Source organism: Melitaea cinxia, chromosome 23 (genome assembly GCF_905220565.1).
Source record: "Melitaea cinxia chromosome 23, ilMelCinx1.1, whole genome shotgun sequence".
In the NCBI taxonomy this organism is placed as follows: domain Eukaryota; kingdom Metazoa; phylum Arthropoda; class Insecta; order Lepidoptera; family Nymphalidae; genus Melitaea; species Melitaea cinxia.
This window is the reverse complement of record NC_059416.1, coordinates 2,679,147-2,697,331: the sequence shown is the minus strand read 5'-3', so window position 1 is coordinate 2,697,331 and position 18,185 is coordinate 2,679,147. Positions and strand designations below refer to the sequence as shown.

The window sequence follows — 18,185 nt, the reverse complement described above, 5'->3', positions numbered from 1 at the left end:
GTTAGTAGCTTTTATCATCATCATCATCATTTTATACATTTTCTTAAAATTTTAGATTAATTCTTCAATTCTTAGATCAAAGAACAACGGAATTCGATCTTAGCGTCTGTTCTTCTATTTTTTTCTATGATTTTTATATTCCATTCACATTCAGTGACTTGTTTTGGCTCTATCTCGTCTATCACCTGAACTATGTACATCTTACTCGTGCCAAAATCTTGGACGCCATTCAAAACAGTGTAATTAAGTTATTAATATTTATATGACGTAATCTATACAGACAAAGTACTTGTTTATTTTTAATTAAAAATTGAATGATTATTAGTATTTAAGAAGAGTTGAAATTGTTCTTATGTTTGTTATATTATGTTAATGTTTTAATATACAAAAAAGAAAATTATACGTGGTTTCTTTTATAAATTATACAAAATATATATGTTTGTTATTATTATACGTTTTAAGTTATTGCGTAAATAATTGTTGGCTTTCGTTAGTGCTCAGATGATTTCGCCAATATTAAGTAAAATAGAGAATACACGAGGGAGGTTGTTCGGGTTGATAAAGATTAAAAAAAGTTTTTTTAACAACTTTGATAATGAGATTAAGGAATTTTTGTTACAGATTAGGTGCGAGAACGCGTGCCAATCAAAGATCTCCTGACGTAATATTTATGGCAGATAGGAACTACGCTTACGATCCGGTCGACACCGGTGTGACAGTCAACCAGCAAACGCACAGAATGGAGGCCGGACAGCTCTGGCGGCAATATGTCATCGGAGCCATCGGTATGTCTTTAAAAAAAAGTTGACAGTTTTGTCAAGTGTTTTTTTTTTAATTTAAAAGTATAGGAGATGTCTTTTTTTTTTCAAGTGATCAAACTTGTTTTAAAGTGATTTGTGTGTTTTTCAAAGGCTTTTTCATGTTTCTGATCTGGAGTTGTGTAGTTTCAGTGCCAATTTATCAACGAAAAATGGTTTGTTTTCTATTTTAAATCTTAAAAAAATAATTAAAAAGTCGCTCTTGTTTCTTGATTCTACTAACGTTTTTTAACTCTTATTCTGACAAACAAAACATGCATTTTTTTTAAATTACTTGCATTGTGAAGTTTGACACAAAATCCGATTTTATTATATTAAAGAAACGATATAAATAAATTTGCATACGAATTCTTAATAAGAACCCAACTTTATTCGATAAAACTTTTAAATGTCTAACATAATTAAAAATATGTATTTCTTAAAATAATGTTTCGTATAACATATTATACTTTCAAACAAAACTAAAAAAGAATTCAAATTCCTTGAAACCAAAACCAAAAAAAGAATGAACTCATCTCTCTTTCTCTTATTTTCGATTGTATCCTATTCGATTTTCGATAGTTCGTAACGATTTTTGAATATCGAACGTCTTGTAAACAAGATTATAAAATCATTTTTAAACTCACCAACATATTTAATTTAAATAAATAATTGACTTCCGTTTTCATCGACAAGTAATAAAACGTAGGTAGTCCCAAAAGTATTTAAATAAATACGCATTACTAGGGATAGCCATAAGGTACTCATCTGATCTCGACCAAAATAAAATGGAACCACATGACAAGCACTAAGACACCAGCTTTAAATTAAAAAAAAAAAGAATCATCAAAATCACTTCACCCAGTAAAAAAGTTATGATCCTCGATCTTTTTTTGATGTCTGTTAAAAATAACGTACGTGATATTGTCGCATTTCGAAAAAGCTAAAATAACTATATTTTTTTTTCGTTTTTTTTTATTTTAATTTTTTTTTTTTTTTATTTATTAGAATATTACCAACAAAACTTACAACAATAATACAAAAAAAAATGTCGCATAATAGATTAAAGTTTAATTTTATTTCTTTTTAAAGGTAAGTAATAAAGGTAAGTAAGTAATCAATGATCAAACACTAAATATAAAAAAATATATGTATATATAATTAAAAATTGAATAATATAATTAGATATATAAATATAGATTTTTAAAAAGGAATAAAAAAAAATTCAATTGATTATATCTAATCTTAAGCGTAAGATTATTATTATACGTATTATTGGTTTCAATATCTCGCGTATCAAAAAGTTTGTAAGAGTAAAAATTATTTTTTGCTTTGCCCAGTAGGTTGTCACTTTAATTAAAATTAAAAGAAAAATAGTACTGGATAATAAATAACAAATTATATTTTAAAACTTGAATGTAAACACTGATATCATTATGTATTGATCAATTATTATCTCATTTAATTCTCAACTCGATATACAAGTATATTAGAAAATAAATTATATATTTCCTACATATGTAAGTATATTTGAAATTAAGTATTCGACATACTTTATGCATATATTATATGTATACCTATTTTGTTTATGGACGTTATTTATATCCGTAAATGTAACTAAAACATTCGGATATCCGGAAAAAACCTATCTGAAATTATAACGAAATAGAAATAAAAGTTTCAAATAATTTTGGGAAAAGTAGCCGTTTGTATAATATGCATATGTTTTTATTTTTGTCCGGTGAAAGCAACTTGCATGCCATACAGCTATATAATCCTATTTTTATCCCTATTACTGAATGAGCACTCGTCAGTCAAAATTGCAATAAAATCTTTGAGGGATTTCGTAGAATATTAGATGACGTAACTGATATTTAACTAATATCTAGTAATTATTATAATTATTTACAAGATTCATTGAAAATCGAAATGAAAATTGAAAAATTAAGTAATTGCGTAGGTATTTATGGTATTTTACTTTGGCAATTCCTTAAAAACATAACATCCAAAAATATGAATAATCCGAAATAATAAACTATCCATAACAGTACCCGAAACTGTAGATCAGTTTATTCAAATATACGTATCCAAAAATTCATATCCGTAACTTACCAGATTAAGAACATTTATCTAATTCAAAATACCAAAATTGGAGCGTAATGTAAGTTCCAAATTTTTAATAAAGTTCATGTTATAAACTAAAAACAGACTTCAATAAAACCTTTTTGAATTTTCCACAATTTTCGCTAATGTCTCGAAGTATTGCTTGATAAAAAAAACTCCCGATTCAGTATGTAACATCCCGTTACTGGGCATAAGCCTCTTTCCCAATTTAGGAAAAGGATTGGTGAAAAACTACTCTCCTTAAATAGCTTAAAAATTCTACTGATAACTGAATATCATCGTCACTTCAGCCTATCGCAGTCCACTACTGGACATAGGCCTCCACAAGTTCGCATCAAAAATGGCGTGAACTCATATATGGCTATTGCTCTAGCGGTCGTGGGTTCGACAAACTTAGTATTGACCATACAGATGTTGGTCGTGGTCTGGGCGTTTGTGCTTGTGTATTGTGTTTGTATCAGGATCCCCGACACCGAAAAAAGAATATATGTATATTTACAACAAAAAAGTGGTTATGATTATTAGAATTATTTTATTTAAAAAAAAACACGAATATATAGAATTACGTTACATAGGTATATTAGTGGCGTTTTTTACAAATAAAATAATTCTATTGATGTAAGGTAAAACAGGATATAACCCGCTCTAAATCTGGAGCATCCCGACTGGGAAAGTACCTCGACCTTACAGAAGATCACAGCTAAATAATACTGCTTTCAAGCAGTGGTACGTTCCAGCGGTGAGTAAGGTAGAAAGCTCCTGGGAGTTTTGGAGGTAAGGTCGGCAACGCGTTGCGATACTTGTATTATTGTAGGCGTCGTCTGTCCGTTTGACGAGGTGATTCGTACGCTTGTTTCCCATTCTAGTTGCATAGATTTATTTTTAACATGATATGATTTAAATTGTGCTGCGTATTCTAAATCATATTTAATGTTTTTGTATGTATATACGTAACTGTCATTACATTGATACGAGAGGTTATCACTACGAGCAAACAATACGAATATTTTATATCATATCGTTCATATACTTATTATTTATAACTTAAATACAATACAAAAGTAGGTAATAAGCGGCAATAATCTTTAGATACGATTCAGCATATAACATTCTACTGCCATGCATAGGCCTCTTTCTTTATGTAGGAGAAGGGTCGAAGCTTAATCCACCACGCTGCTCCAATGCGGGTTGGCGGATATATTCCTACTATGAATAACGATCGCTATCAGGTGTACCTACATAATAACAATCAGTAACGACAGCTTAACGTGTTCTCTGAGTTACGGTGGAGAAACACACAAGATAGCCATTATCAATAAAAATAAATATTAATAATAAAGTGAGAATGTTTGTTTATTTGTTTGTTCCACTTTCACATCTCAAGCTAAACCTCCCTAAGGTAATGTGCATGTCGAATTTCAAGGCAATCGGTCAAGCCGTCGAGCGTGAAAGAGGCACAAACAAAAAAACTTACAAACAAACTCACTTTCACATTTATAATATTAGTATGAATATATTGAAGAATTAAAAATTAGATATATCTTTTTTAAGACATTTCTAAAATAGTTTCGTTTTACGTCGATCGAAATTTCAAATCTCAGTTCAGCTTAATACAGGCCACAAATTCGCGCCAAAAATGGAGTGAACTTGTATTTTGTCCATAGTCACCACGCTGGGCAGGCGGGTTGGTGACCGCAGGGCTGGCTTTGTCGTACCGAAGACGCTGCTGATTTTAAATCTATTAACCTTCAATAAGCGTATTCTTAGCTAAGCTTATACGTGACTGCTATATTCCAAAACGGTACGTTTTACTTTCTAACAAGACATGTTCTAAACTTAACGGTTCGTAGACAAAACGGTTCGTTTTAATTATTATTATAAAAAAGACCCTGATAAAAAATAACGAGTGTGCTTTAGACCAAACGACTGAAGTAAAACTTCTGCACAATACACACACAGTCACACTGTCTAGATAAGTTGTACTTCAAAACGTGCATACGTTAAATAATATATTATGTTGGTTTTATTATTATCTAACTTTATGATATATCAATTGACTTCACTTATCTTGATCACACGTCTGTAATACATAACATGATAACTGATATAATATTTCATAATGTTTCAAAAAACATTATTTTTCTGTGTTACGTAATTTGTTTCTATTAATATTATAAAGACGTCCTCCGGCCCGCTGGACCGACGATCTACGTAAGATTGCCGGTGTAAGCCGGATGAGGATCGCAGAAAACCGGGATATCTGGCGCGAATTTGGGGAGGCCTATGTCCAGTAGTGGACTGCAATAGGCTGAACTGACTGATAATATAAAAAGGCACGGTTCTTTATTTTGTTTCGTTGTAATGGATAAACTAAAAAATTGCTGTAACGATTTTAAAAATTTCTTTTAACAAGAGAATAAAATTACCAATTTTACGGATAAAAAATATATATAGCACTGTTTGTTTCTTTTCAATCAATCAAAATAAGTAACAAAAAAAGGCGTAATAAAAAAATTTGTTGTCTGTAAAGTTGGTTTATGGACGATTAACGTGACAACGTCATAACAAAACATCTCCTCGGACGCATAGGCCAATCGAGTGGAAGAGACATATAGATGCTGCGTAAGCGTACAATGAGCGTAACGGGACAATGAGCGTAGCGCTACAATTAGTCATTCTTTTTTGTGCATGCAGCCGGCGTTCATCGATTTATTAGACGTTTTCACGTCAAAAAAAACATAATTTTTGTCCTTATTATATTTCCATTGTACTTTAAGTTTCAATATAATTATGTTTGCTCGCAAACGAAACAAAAACCGACTTCAATACATCGACAAGTAATAAATACAACGTAGGTAGACGAAAAAATAGTCAAGTAAATACGCATTATCAAAGATTACTCCAATAGCTGTAATCAGATCTCAATAAAATTTAAATGTGACCATATGATAAACATCGGCTTTCGATTAAATTAAAAATTATCAAAGTCGGTAAACCCAGTAAAAAGTTATGTGGATTTTCGAGGGTTTCCCTCGATTTCTCTGGGATCCCATCATCAGATCCTGGTTTCCTTATCGTGGTACCACACTTAGGATATCTCCTTTCGAACAAAAAAGAATTATCAAAATCAGTTCATAAACGACGAAGTTATCCCAGAACATAATCATATGTATATACATATACATATATATATATATATATATATATATATATATATATACATATGAATAAATGAACATCTTCTTTAGCTTATTTTTTTTTCGTTTAGTGACTAGCCCGTTGGCGCAGTTCATAGTGACCCTACTTACTAGTACTTACTGCTCCGGGGGTTGTGGGTTCGATTCCCGCCCCGAGTCTGGGTGTAATATATAATATTTATTTATTATTTATATATGCAGAAGTTGGCTGTTACCTATAACACAAGCAATAAGTTGCTGTAGGAACAGATGACCGTGTGTGGTTGTTGTAGATATTTATTTATTTGTGTGGTTGTTGTAGATATTTATTATTATTATTATTATTACTTATAGTTCAGTAAACTTGACGGATTCATATCAAAGTCAGTATAAATAGATCCTAAACGACTCCATGAATATTCTGCGACAGGATATGAACAATTTCAGACCGTTAGAATACAATAGACCAACGATATTCTTTGTACGTCGAATGCTATTACGTCAACTTCTGGTTTTTAATGCTTTCTATTTGTAAAATATTTACACGATAATATCAATTATAAACATATTCTGTGATAAAATATAATTCTATTACGGTATATTTCACATTTCATATCAAGTTTGAATGAAGTTGAACATACCTAAATACCTACATTGTAACATATTATTTTTCTGTGCAAACTGTTTAAAACTTGTATAAATATACCTATTGTTTTGTATTTTACGTTTAAAAATATCATCAACTATTCCATAGAAATAAACTGTGTAAATGATAATAATAATCGTTATTTTTATCAAGTACTAGCTGACTCATAGCGGTCACGAAAACTTCTTGATAAACGGATACGAGAGGAAAATAAAGACATTGTATTATTAAATAAAAAATTAGGCATAAATAATAAATTTTAGCACTACCGCTGATGAAAGATAGCCTAGGAATAGTACCTATACGCTTCAGCCTGTAATATCCCACTACTGGGCATAGGCCTCTTTCCCCATGTAGGAGAAGGATCAGAGCTTAATCCACCACGCTGCTCCAATGCGGGTTGGCGGATATATTACCTATTATGAGTAACGACCGCTATCATGGTGTACATGATAACAACCGGGACCGACGGCTTAACGTGCTCTCCGAGGCACGGTGGGGAGGCCCATAAGGACTGCACAAACTCCCAGACCACGGCAAACACCTGTATGGCCAATACAAATGTTTGTCATGTGCAGGGATCGAACCCGCAACCGTCAGCGCAACAGATACACTCCATGGCTGGAACCGTTGCGCCAACGTGGCGTCAATAGTACCTATACCTATTCTAAAATGAGAGGTTAAGAATTAAGATAAGGTTATAAAAGCTAAGATTTCAACTAAAATCTCGTGATGAATTACATTATTACGTTGTGTATTACTTCTAGATAACAAATAATAAGGCTTAATCTATACAAGCTTAAGTATAATAATAATTAATAAACAAAGATTTCATTTTTAAATATTATTACTAGCTATAGATAAAAACAGTCAACGATACTTTGACATTGATCTTGATAAATAAAAGAATGTAATGTTAACAAAAGCGTTAAATACGTAGGTTAAGAGTGTATGCTACCTCAAATTACTTATTTTCCACTCGGCAGGATGTCCATATCTTCCAAACTACTGAATATTTAAGTTTGAAATTTATGTATGGTAAAGTTCAGGACATAAACTATCTTTCTTATGTTTCGAAAACACGATTCCATAAAATTTTCTCGATACAAACAAATCACAAAGTTACCTCTATTTTTGTATTAAAACCTTAATATCTCAGTAAATATAGAAGTTATGGACTTGAGATTAAGCATGGTAATTGAAATAAGTATGAAGAACATTTTATATGTTGCGTTTTTAAAAAAATAACTATTGATAATGTTTGTGGGGAGAAAATACATAAAATTCGCGCGATGAACAACCAAGCGCTCTCAATTCTCGTGTGTTAGTACGGGTGAAATCTGAATTCGAGCTGAGGTAGTGTAGCCCCTTAATTGATGTTTTTTCACAGCGAACATCGCGATTGCTTCCACGGGTTACTCCATGGGATGGACGGCGCCGATCAACATTAAACTGCAGGACCCTAGCCAATCTCCACTCGGCAGGCCTGCGACATCTGACGAAATAGCTTGGATAGGATCTGTACTGAACATCGGCGCTATTTTTGGTACGTGTCAGTATATATACCAAGAGAAAATTAGACAAGGCTAAAAAACAATTACTAAAATTTTGTTCTGTATTCGAAAAAACGATACGCTATTTAAATGTTAGGACTTGAAACTCAATAACAACGTTTTCAAATATTCTTATTTCGAACACTTGTCTAGTAGACGTTACATTTAAACATAGAAGCGATTTTATGACTTAACTTGCCCAACTTGACAAATTGATAGTTAAAAATTGTTTCATACAAAATATATAAGAAGTTAATTCAGACATTTAATGCAAGGTAAAGTACAACGTCTAGTGTTGACACTATATGTATATACACAGAAATATGGCAATTTGATAATATATTATTATTATATCTTAGTGTCATGGCCTTTCTCTTATCTACCGTTGTCGAAGTCTTATAAAGAAGACTATACAAATAATAAATATCTTCATCGCTCTAAATATTTCTAGGGTGGCGAAGTGGTAGGCTTTTGGAGAATAAAATCAGTTATTTTGACAATACAATGTGACAATCAAATTTAACTTCTTTCTGTAAAATACGTTTAAATTGATGATATCAATAAAAGAAACATCTTAACTTTAGAAACTATTAAAACATTATTGGTACGAAAATACATTGGTATACATTTGAATTGTGAATCTTTTAGGACCATTTCTCGGAGGTTTCGCAGCATCGAAGATTGGCAGAAAATGGGGTCTTATGAGTTCGATTGTTCCTTTGCTCGCCGGCTGGATTATGGTAGCGTTGGCTACCAGTGTCCCAGTACTATATGCTGCCAGAATAGTTTGGGGCGTCGCTGTTGGCATGCTTTTCACGATTTCACCCATGTACTGCGCTGAAATTGCCACGGTAATATTATACTATTTCTGCAAATCTCTTGTGTATAATATAAGTATTAAGTTTAACCCACTATGTATTTTTTAGATTAATATTTTACGCATTTGGTAGTTCACAAAAAAAATATGGCTGTTTGATCGTCTTGTTTATTGTAAAAATAAATCATTAATATTTTAATTTGACAAAACTTATAAGTATCATGTTTTTAATAAAATTGGAACACTTATCAATACAGAGATATTTAAAACACATGGTTAGTTGTGATATCAGTAATATGAACTATATACACAATTATGTTTTACATCATCCAAACATTCTAATAATAATTAAAATAAGTGAGATATTTACTGCTGCGCCCTTCTTAATAAAATTTTTTAGAGTAAACAGAAAAATTGTATAGACAACTAATGAGCCAGTACCACGCCTGCAAACATGAGGGTAAAATGTTTATGCATGAGGATAAAATGTTTACGGGTGAAATGCAATAATATTAGCTTCACGAAAATGTGTATTTTTGTCGAAAAACAGAGCCACCTAGCGTGTACTATAGAAACTACAAAGGTTGTTACATTATATCGATAGTATTACATTGCAAACAAACTAGATGGCGCTGGTACGGAAATCTAAAGCTTTTGTGTGTGTTGGAAGATTTGTAAACACGATTGATATAATAAACGAGACTTCAAAATAGTTTGCTAAAGAAGTTTCACTTCTGACATGTGTACTTTGTACGCACGCACTTTTTTTATCGTTTAAGTACAATGAAGTGTATTTATTCTAGGATGAATCCCGAGGAGCGCTCGGTTCTTTCCTTCAAGCGTTCATTACGATAGGTTTTCTGCTGGTATACGCAATTGGTCCTTACATCCTCTACCACGAGGTGGCATATGTGGGCATAGCTTTTGTGGTTGTCTTCGCTATTGCCTTCTTCTTCATGCCCGAGTCACCAACGTATTATCTACTGAAGGGTGAGTACGCTAAATGTTGATTCAAGCAAGACCTTAGTTCTTCTCTGATTAAAACTCAAATTCTTACAGTTACATAAAAATTAAGTAAGGCTTATTTTTACATTTTTTTTTAGTAACATAAATCTGAGGAGTAATATTTGTATAGAGCACGCTTTGGACTAGCTACTCCATCAGTACTAGCCTTTGAAACAATCTATTAACAGTTTGCTAATCTACAAAATAAAGGCTGCAAACAATTTTATAATTATAATATATTTTTATGGTTTCTGATTAGGATAAATGGAATAAATGTCTAATAAATCAAATTCCCATTAAAAGTTAAACTCTATATTACACGTTTCCGAAATTCCGATTGGAGAAGCTACGTAGCTAAGCTAGTGCACTGACTTTAGTAATAAAATAATGTAAGTATTGATAAAAAACTAAATAGCTCTCTGTAATTCCATTTCAGATGACAAGGAAGGTGCTGCAAAATGTTTACAAGTAATTAGAGGACGATCACGCGCAGGAGTCGAGTCGGAACTGAGCCAAATATCCGCAGACGTGGCTGCTTCTATGGAGAGGACTGCTACAGTAAGACTACTTCTTAAACACTTTAAGTAAAATAGCAAAACACGAGCAGACAATATTTCTGATTGATGGTAAAAGATAAGGTAAGGTAAGTCTTGAAGTTGTTGAAACGCTATCGGCCACGGAATATTGTTTGAAAATACACATATTATATGGTTCCCGGAAAACCTCGGGAGGCAAAATAATTTTACTGTTAAGAATAATTATGTATAGTATAATATTTATATTGTATTACTTTGTGTATTTATTTAAATGTACAGTACCCGTTAGAGGGACTGATACACATTGACATAGAATGGACAACTATTTGCATTAAAACTGTGTAGTTTCACCTCTACGCTTTTCCCTGGTTTCAGTAATTTAACTAATAGCAGCCCTAAGCATAGCTTATTTTAATTCGGAAATCCACAGATAAGTGAATTGTTCCGAGGCAGCAACTTCAAAGCCTTCTACATATCCTGCTTGCTGGTGTTCTTCCAGCAGTTTAGTGGCATTAACGCCGTCCTCTTCTACATGACAGACATCTTCACAGCATCTGGAACATCCCTCGACCCGAACCACGCCACTATCATTATTGGAGCTGTTCAGGTAAATAACGATTTGTTTCTCGGATACGGGAATATAATTATTTATATATATTACACAAATGTGTTGTCCGGTTTGACTTTATGGACAAAATCATCCAAAATCTCTATTTTCAAAAAGGCTTAAGCACTTTTGTCATTTTACAAATTATTATGATATAAGTTAGTAAATCAACTATGGTTAATCAGAAGCTTCCACCGATTCAAAAAGTTAGACCTGCAAAGAAGAATAGGCAAGAAACTTCGCAGTTACTTTTTTTACGAATCAAATGTTATCTCCAACGATTGGGTAATTTTAGCTTAAGAGTTTGGAAAAAGCAATCCATTCTGACATTCACTCATCATCATCATCATCACTTCAGCCTGATATAGTCCACCGCTGGACATAGGCCTTCACAAGTTCGGCCCGAAAATGGCGTGAATTCATGTGTTTTGCCCATAGTCACCACGCTGGGCAGGTGGGTTGGTGTTCGCAGGGCTGGCTTTGTCGCACCGAAGACACTGCCTGTCTCCAGCCTGTGTATTTCAAAGCCAGCAGTAGGATGGTTATCCCGCCATCGTTCGGCTTTTAAGTTCCAAAGTGGTAGTGGAACTGTGTTATCCCTTAGTCGCCTCTTACGACATCCACGGGAAGAGAGGGGGTGGCTATATTCTTACTGCCGAAAACACACAGCATATTCTGACATTGGGGTTACAATATTTGTACGTTTTATCAACAGGTGGTGTCATCGTTCATGACACCTTTCGTAGTGGACAGGCTCGGAAGACGTGTCCTCATGTTGATATCTTCATGCGGTACGGCAATCGGATCTGTGAGCACTTTAACTGACTATTTATACCTAACGATAGAAAGAAGTAAAAGAAATGCTAAAATATATATCTTCCAATTTCTAGATGAGTTTTGCAACATGACATATCAAGCACCAATTATTCTCTTATATAAAAATGAAGGAAACACTGCATGTAGGTTACATATTCTGCTCAAAATTTGGATCAGCCCGACTGGTGAAGTACCTCAACTTTACAGAAAGATCACAGCTAAATGATACTGCTTCAAGTAGTGTTGTATTAATGTGGTGAGTAAGGTGGCAAGATCTGATGGGGAGTTTCGAAAGTAGGGTCGGCAATGCCCTTGCGATGCTTCTGGTGTTGCAGGTGTCTATGGACTACGGTAATCGCTTACCATCAGGTGGGCTGTATTCTTATTTGCCACCCTTAAAACTTACGTCAAAGTATAATTAATATTAATTACAATTAAATTAACTAATTTCCATCGTCAGGGACTGCTGGGCATGTTCTTTTTGCTGGAACGTAACGACAGCCCAGTAGTGGACAGCATCAGCTTCCTGCCGATTCTGTCCCTAGTGCTGTTCATCGTGACGTACTGCTGGGGTCTCGGGCCGCTGCCGTGGGCCATCATCGGTGAACTGTTCCCTATTGAGGTGAAATCCATCGCCTCTCCGATGGCCACCGCGCTCTGTTGGATACTATCTTTTCTGGTTACTTAGTAAGTTTATTGTTTTATTTACGACATTAGATCATTGGCGCAGTTTGTTGTGTTAAAGATAAGCAATTTAATGCTTGTGTTATGACTAATATAATAGTGCGTGTGCCGTATCGGCGGCGCCTAAACACCGACGGTCGCGGGTTCGATTCTCGATTTGTGTTTATACCGTGCCTCAGTGACCACGTTAAGCCATCAGTCCTGTTTGTTATCATATACATCTGATAGCGATGGTTACTCATAGTAGAGAATATAATCGCCAACCCTCATTAGAGCAGCGTGGTTGTTTAAGCTCTGATCTTTTTTCTACATAGGGAAAAATGCCTGTGGGATATTACAGACTGAAGCTCGGCCTATATATATATATATATATATATATATATATATATATATATATATATATATATATAAACTAGAGCTAATCATTTATTTTATTTGTATAGAAAATCTATTCCGTCCAAACACCAGACACGGAAAACAAAATCATTTATTGCTTTCTTCACATCCACACACCCAATTGGTTTTGAAATATTGTTCAGATTTAAAAAAACGCGTACAAGATTTAATTTTCGTACTACATTTTTGTGTAAGTAGTACCTAAGTACAATTTTAGTCCGAAGCGCATTCCGAGAGTCTTTTCACGCTGTATATTAAAAGGTACACTGTATTGTTCAAAATGTCGCGCATAAACTATTTTTTAAAGAAAAAAGAAAAACTGTAAAATAACTGACAGAATCGACAAGTTTGTGTACATAAGAACGGCAACAGCGCATAGGCAAGTGTCGGGCTGTCTCTTTCGCACTCATTGAATACAGTGCTAGGAATCGTATAACTTCGTTTCATAGGAACGCCATTACTGGCGCTCCACTCATTACAACCATAGATTACAACTTAATGCCAAATGTAGGTATTTTAATAGATTGTTGTATAGGCATAGTAGAATAGAAAGAATGTAATGTAAGGATAATATAAAATATAAATAAATATAGATTTAACCTGTACTTTTCTTAGGAGTGCTCTGCACCAGCGCTCTTTAGGACGAGCCGCTTCTATTTGCGTTATCCACCGCCGATGAAACAGCCCCTAAGTGATATTATTATTATATTATCTCTTGCAGCTTTTTCCCTTCGATCTCTGATTCGATCGGCATGCACGTCGGATTCTTCATCTTCGGCGCGTGTTGCGTGGTCGCGTTCTTCTTTTCTCTATTCTTGCTGCCCGAGACCAAGGGCAAGAGCTTCGAGGAAATTAGGATCATGCTGGGCGGAGGGTAAGAGTTTCCATACTAGTTTGTTCGATTTCCAGGTTCCTAAACCAGAATTAAATGTATTTATTTTGACGACACGTCAGCGCAACTATCACAACATTGGTCTTTAGCTGTTGCGCTAGCGATCGTGAGGTCGATCCCCGCATTTATATGTTTGTGGTGGTCTGATATGTACTTGTGTTGTGTTTCTTGAACACTGACACAGGAGAAAATCCTATTGCGGGACTGTGAAGCGCTTCATTATATATATTTTTAATTCATTTGGATTTGTTATATTAGTTTGTTAGAGTTTAAGATTCCTAAACCAGCATGAATTGTATTTTTAGTAATTGCTGGATGTTGAAAGCTCTTTACAATAAAATGCAAATTCACTCTTTAAATGGAGTAAAATCTTAATTGTTTACAAAGTTTTGCTGGTATAGTCGAAATATTTTTAAAAAACTTTGTCTGTTGATTTGTATGTACGTATGTACGATTTCGTATCAAAACACGTTAAATCTTTTTAATGAAACATAATAAAAATAACAGCTTATTTAGGTACTTAATTATCGCGCTATGACCTTAGTAAACAGTGCAGTTGTTATTAACGTCAACTCTGATAAAACAGCGCTCGTCTGTTATTTAGGAAGACTTTATTTTTAATAAGAAAATGCGAACCATTAAACTAATTTCAATATTGCTGTTAGTATTTGATAACATAAATCAGAGGACACATAGGCTATAAAACAAACTACGACTTACAATAATCAAACCTAAATGAAAATTTACTTTTTTTTTCAGGGAAAAACCAGACAAGGCTTAAATGCATTCCAGTGGATTATATTTTATTGAATTGATCCATTTGTTTGAATATAAAAGCAAATAGAAACGGGACCAATTCAGTAATCGTATGTACATGACTTAAATAAGGGATATCTAAACATATAAAACCTACGTCTTCAGCTTCTGATTTTTTCTCTCTCAAAAAAAGTTGACGAATAATTGTATTTCTAAATTAATTAATATAATTTTTATAATGTGAAAAAATTATAATTAAATTATATCTACTATATAAAGTCTACTAAGAAAAGTATGGACACCCTTAAAAGCTAATTTTGCTTTATTTTTATAATATTTTTAATTTGTTTTATTATAAAATTATGAATATTACTAGTTTAAGAGAAAAATTATAGTACAATCTTACTTAGTACAAATAATAGTTGTATTGTAGTTAAAATAGTTGGAAAAAAATTATACCTATTTGTATTCCATTTCAGTAGAACTAGATCTTAACAAATGTGCCAGTATCTCCACAGATTATATTCTACATTTAAAAAAGTTGCAGCTATAACAGTATTTTATATAATAAAACACAATTTATATTTTAATGTAATGGACCATACAATTAGTGTACACGAGCCTCTTGTTAATTTAAAATTATTTATATGACCCACACTAGTCAACTCATAAATTATAATATTAATCCTATAATCAGTTTAATTTAGTTTAAAATTACTGCCTGTACTGAGATTCATCGTAATTATTATATAAATTAAAACATTCCTGTTTAAAATTTTATGGTGGGTATAGTTTACAATTCTTGTTTTAGAAAAATGTAGTTTATGAAAACATCCTTTCAATATTTTGTCTCTGTCACTCGTAGAACTCCGTCACTTTTACTCATAACCGCATAATTTTATCTAAATAACGGATAATAAAAACTATTTTGACATGCTATAGACAATCACTACAAGTAAATATACTTTTACGTAATTTATTTAAATACCGATTATCATACCGAGTTATGAGAGGTTATATCTTTGAGATTTACGTCTACATTTATCCACATTTTTATGTAGCTTGTGAGATTTTTTCCATAGGATTGTTGATATAAAATTAATATAAAGAATTTTATTGTTAAAAATTTGTACATATACCTTTAGATTTGTTATATATTGTTTTTAACTAAATAAAATTTTAAAAATAATTTTTGTATTTATTTTTGTATACGTAATATGGCTAAATATACATTGCAGTTTAGTGTTGTGGTGAGAGTAGTAACCTAATCGTAAGCCTGTACAATCAACATAATAGTCAGTCAGTCAGTCAATTCAGCCTATCGCAGTTCATTGCTGGACATAGGCCTCCCCAAGTTCGCGCCAGACATCCCGATGATAACCGATAGATAAAGGTCCAACAATTCTCATACAAGCAGACTTATTTCGCTCTGTTAATTTTGGATATTGCCAAATACTGTCTGTTGACATTACGAATACTGTCTAGTATAGTTATGGGCACTCTTAGCATGGAATAGGATAATAAGTATTAAAAACATTGGAAAATTGACGAAACAATAAATTAAGAGAAAAACAATTTTCGAATACAAATGTTCATAAGTTTCATAACTGTCAAACATTTACTGTTCATCCCGTCGATACGGTAAACTGTCCCCTAAAATTATAGAATGTATTTAAATAAAGGTTCGACTATATATATTCAAAATATTAGGATAGTGGCGTATTTTAGATTTAAAAAAATGTAGAATGATGTCAGTAATGAAAATAAATTGACAAATATTCGCTTCAGCCTGTAAAATATCCCACTGCTGAGCATAAGCCTCTTTCCCCAAGTAGGAGAAGGATCAGAGCTAAATCGACCACGCTGCCCCAATGCGGGTTGTCGGATATAGTCCCTACTATAAGTAACGATCAGTATCAGGTATACATGATAAAAACCGGGACTGACGGCTTAACGTGCTCTCCGAGGCACGGTGGGGAAACCCATAAAGACATACATGTTGGTTGTCAAATTCAGATTTATTTTGTGTAAACTAAGGAAAATATATCAAGCTACAAATGTCTAATAAAAAAAAAAAAAAAAACAAAAAAAAAAACGTTAAACCGATTGGTCTCATTGAATCATTCCAGATTATTCTGTCAATCCAGTCAGTACATATATGCATATTTACATTGCGAAAGTGTAAAAAACATGTTTTATGTATATGTACTACTCTATTACTCTTATACTAATACTATAAACCTGAAAAGTTTGTTTGTTTGTTTAAGCTCGCTAATCTCAGGAACTACTGGTCCGAATTGAAAAATCCTCTGAGTTTGACAGCTCATTTAGAGGAAGGTTCAGGAAGAGGAAGGTGCTTTAAGAAGAAGGAAGGCTATTTTTTCTTCAAATCGACGCGGGTTAAACTGCAGGGCATAGCTAGTTAGTTATAGTTTCATATAAGTTTATACAAGGATAATTAAATAAAACAATATTCTTAGACAAATAATTTATTTAAACACTGTGTTTGTGTAAATATTAAAATATTTACGTTGTCAGTCTATCGCGATGAAAATAAAGATCACGGAGATTCACTTTTTTTTTATAAATAATAAAATCATTATGGCAACATGTGGTAGCGGGTATTTCCGCTAGGGAGCTAAAGCCAAAGAAGAAGAAGAAGATAGTAGGTATTGCTCGTCGCAAGCAGTTTGTCTGTACTTATATTGTATAAGCATTCGTATTTTATAAAGGTAATATACTACATAAATTATATATACTGTGCTGTGTGGCTACGGCACTAAAGAATTTAGCCACCCCCTCTCTTCCCGTGGGTGTCGTAAGAGGCGACTAAGGGATAACAAGGTTCCACAACCACCTTGGAACTTAAGAAGCCGACCGATGGCGGGATAACCACCCAACTGCTGGCTTTGAAATACACAGGCCGAAGACGGGCAGCAGCGTCTTCGGTGCGACAAAGCCAGGACTGCGGTCACCAACCCGCCTGCCCAGCATGGTGACTATGGGCAAAACACATGAGTTCACGTTATTTTTGGCGTAAACTTGTGGAGGCCTATGTCCAGCAGTGGACTGTATAGGCTGTAATGATGAAATTATATATATCAAAGTATATGTGTCAAATTATTCTTTGATATATATTGCTTACCAAAAATATATTTTTTTAATAGGACAAATTCATTAGAAAGTTTTTGTGCGATTTTATTATTATTAGACCAAGGAATTTTTATTATTCGTAAAATTATTAAAATTTCACTTAAATTGATATTTAAGTCAAATACATATAAAATGTTTCATTTTAAATTACATTACACAAGTAGAAAAACACTTTTCAAAACTATATATATCGTCATTTTCAACGTTTTCTTTTGTTTTGTGTCAAA

General features: G+C 33.1%; 1 protein-coding gene across 1 annotated transcript; it reads left to right on the top strand.

The window, feature by feature from the left end:
* The first annotated feature begins 670 nt into the window (after nucleotides 1–670).
* Nucleotides 671–17,290, top strand: LOC123665295 (facilitated trehalose transporter Tret1). The gene is made up of 10 exons (XM_045599616.1): nucleotides 671–785; nucleotides 8,134–8,289; nucleotides 8,945–9,147; nucleotides 9,917–10,103; nucleotides 10,555–10,676; nucleotides 11,085–11,261; nucleotides 11,977–12,069; nucleotides 12,538–12,764; nucleotides 13,879–14,031; nucleotides 17,073–17,290. Exons 1-10 carry the CDS (start codon nucleotides 671–673, stop codon nucleotides 17,104–17,106), a joined length of 1,467 nt encoding a protein of 488 aa, XP_045455572.1. The 3' UTR covers nucleotides 17,107–17,290.
* Nucleotides 17,291–18,185: the final 895 nt, after the last annotated feature.

Coding starts and splice junctions, on each gene's coding strand:
- LOC123665295 (XM_045599616.1), top strand. CDS start 671: ATGGCAGATAGGAACTACGCTTACGATCCGGTCGACACCGGTGTGACA. Junction 786..8,133: donor ATATGTCATCGGAGCCATCG/GTATGTCTTTAA, acceptor GTTTTTTCACAG/CGAACATCGCGATTGCTTCC. Junction 12,070..12,537: donor GCGGTACGGCAATCGGATCT/GTGAGCACTTTA, acceptor TTCCATCGTCAG/GGACTGCTGGGCATGTTCTT.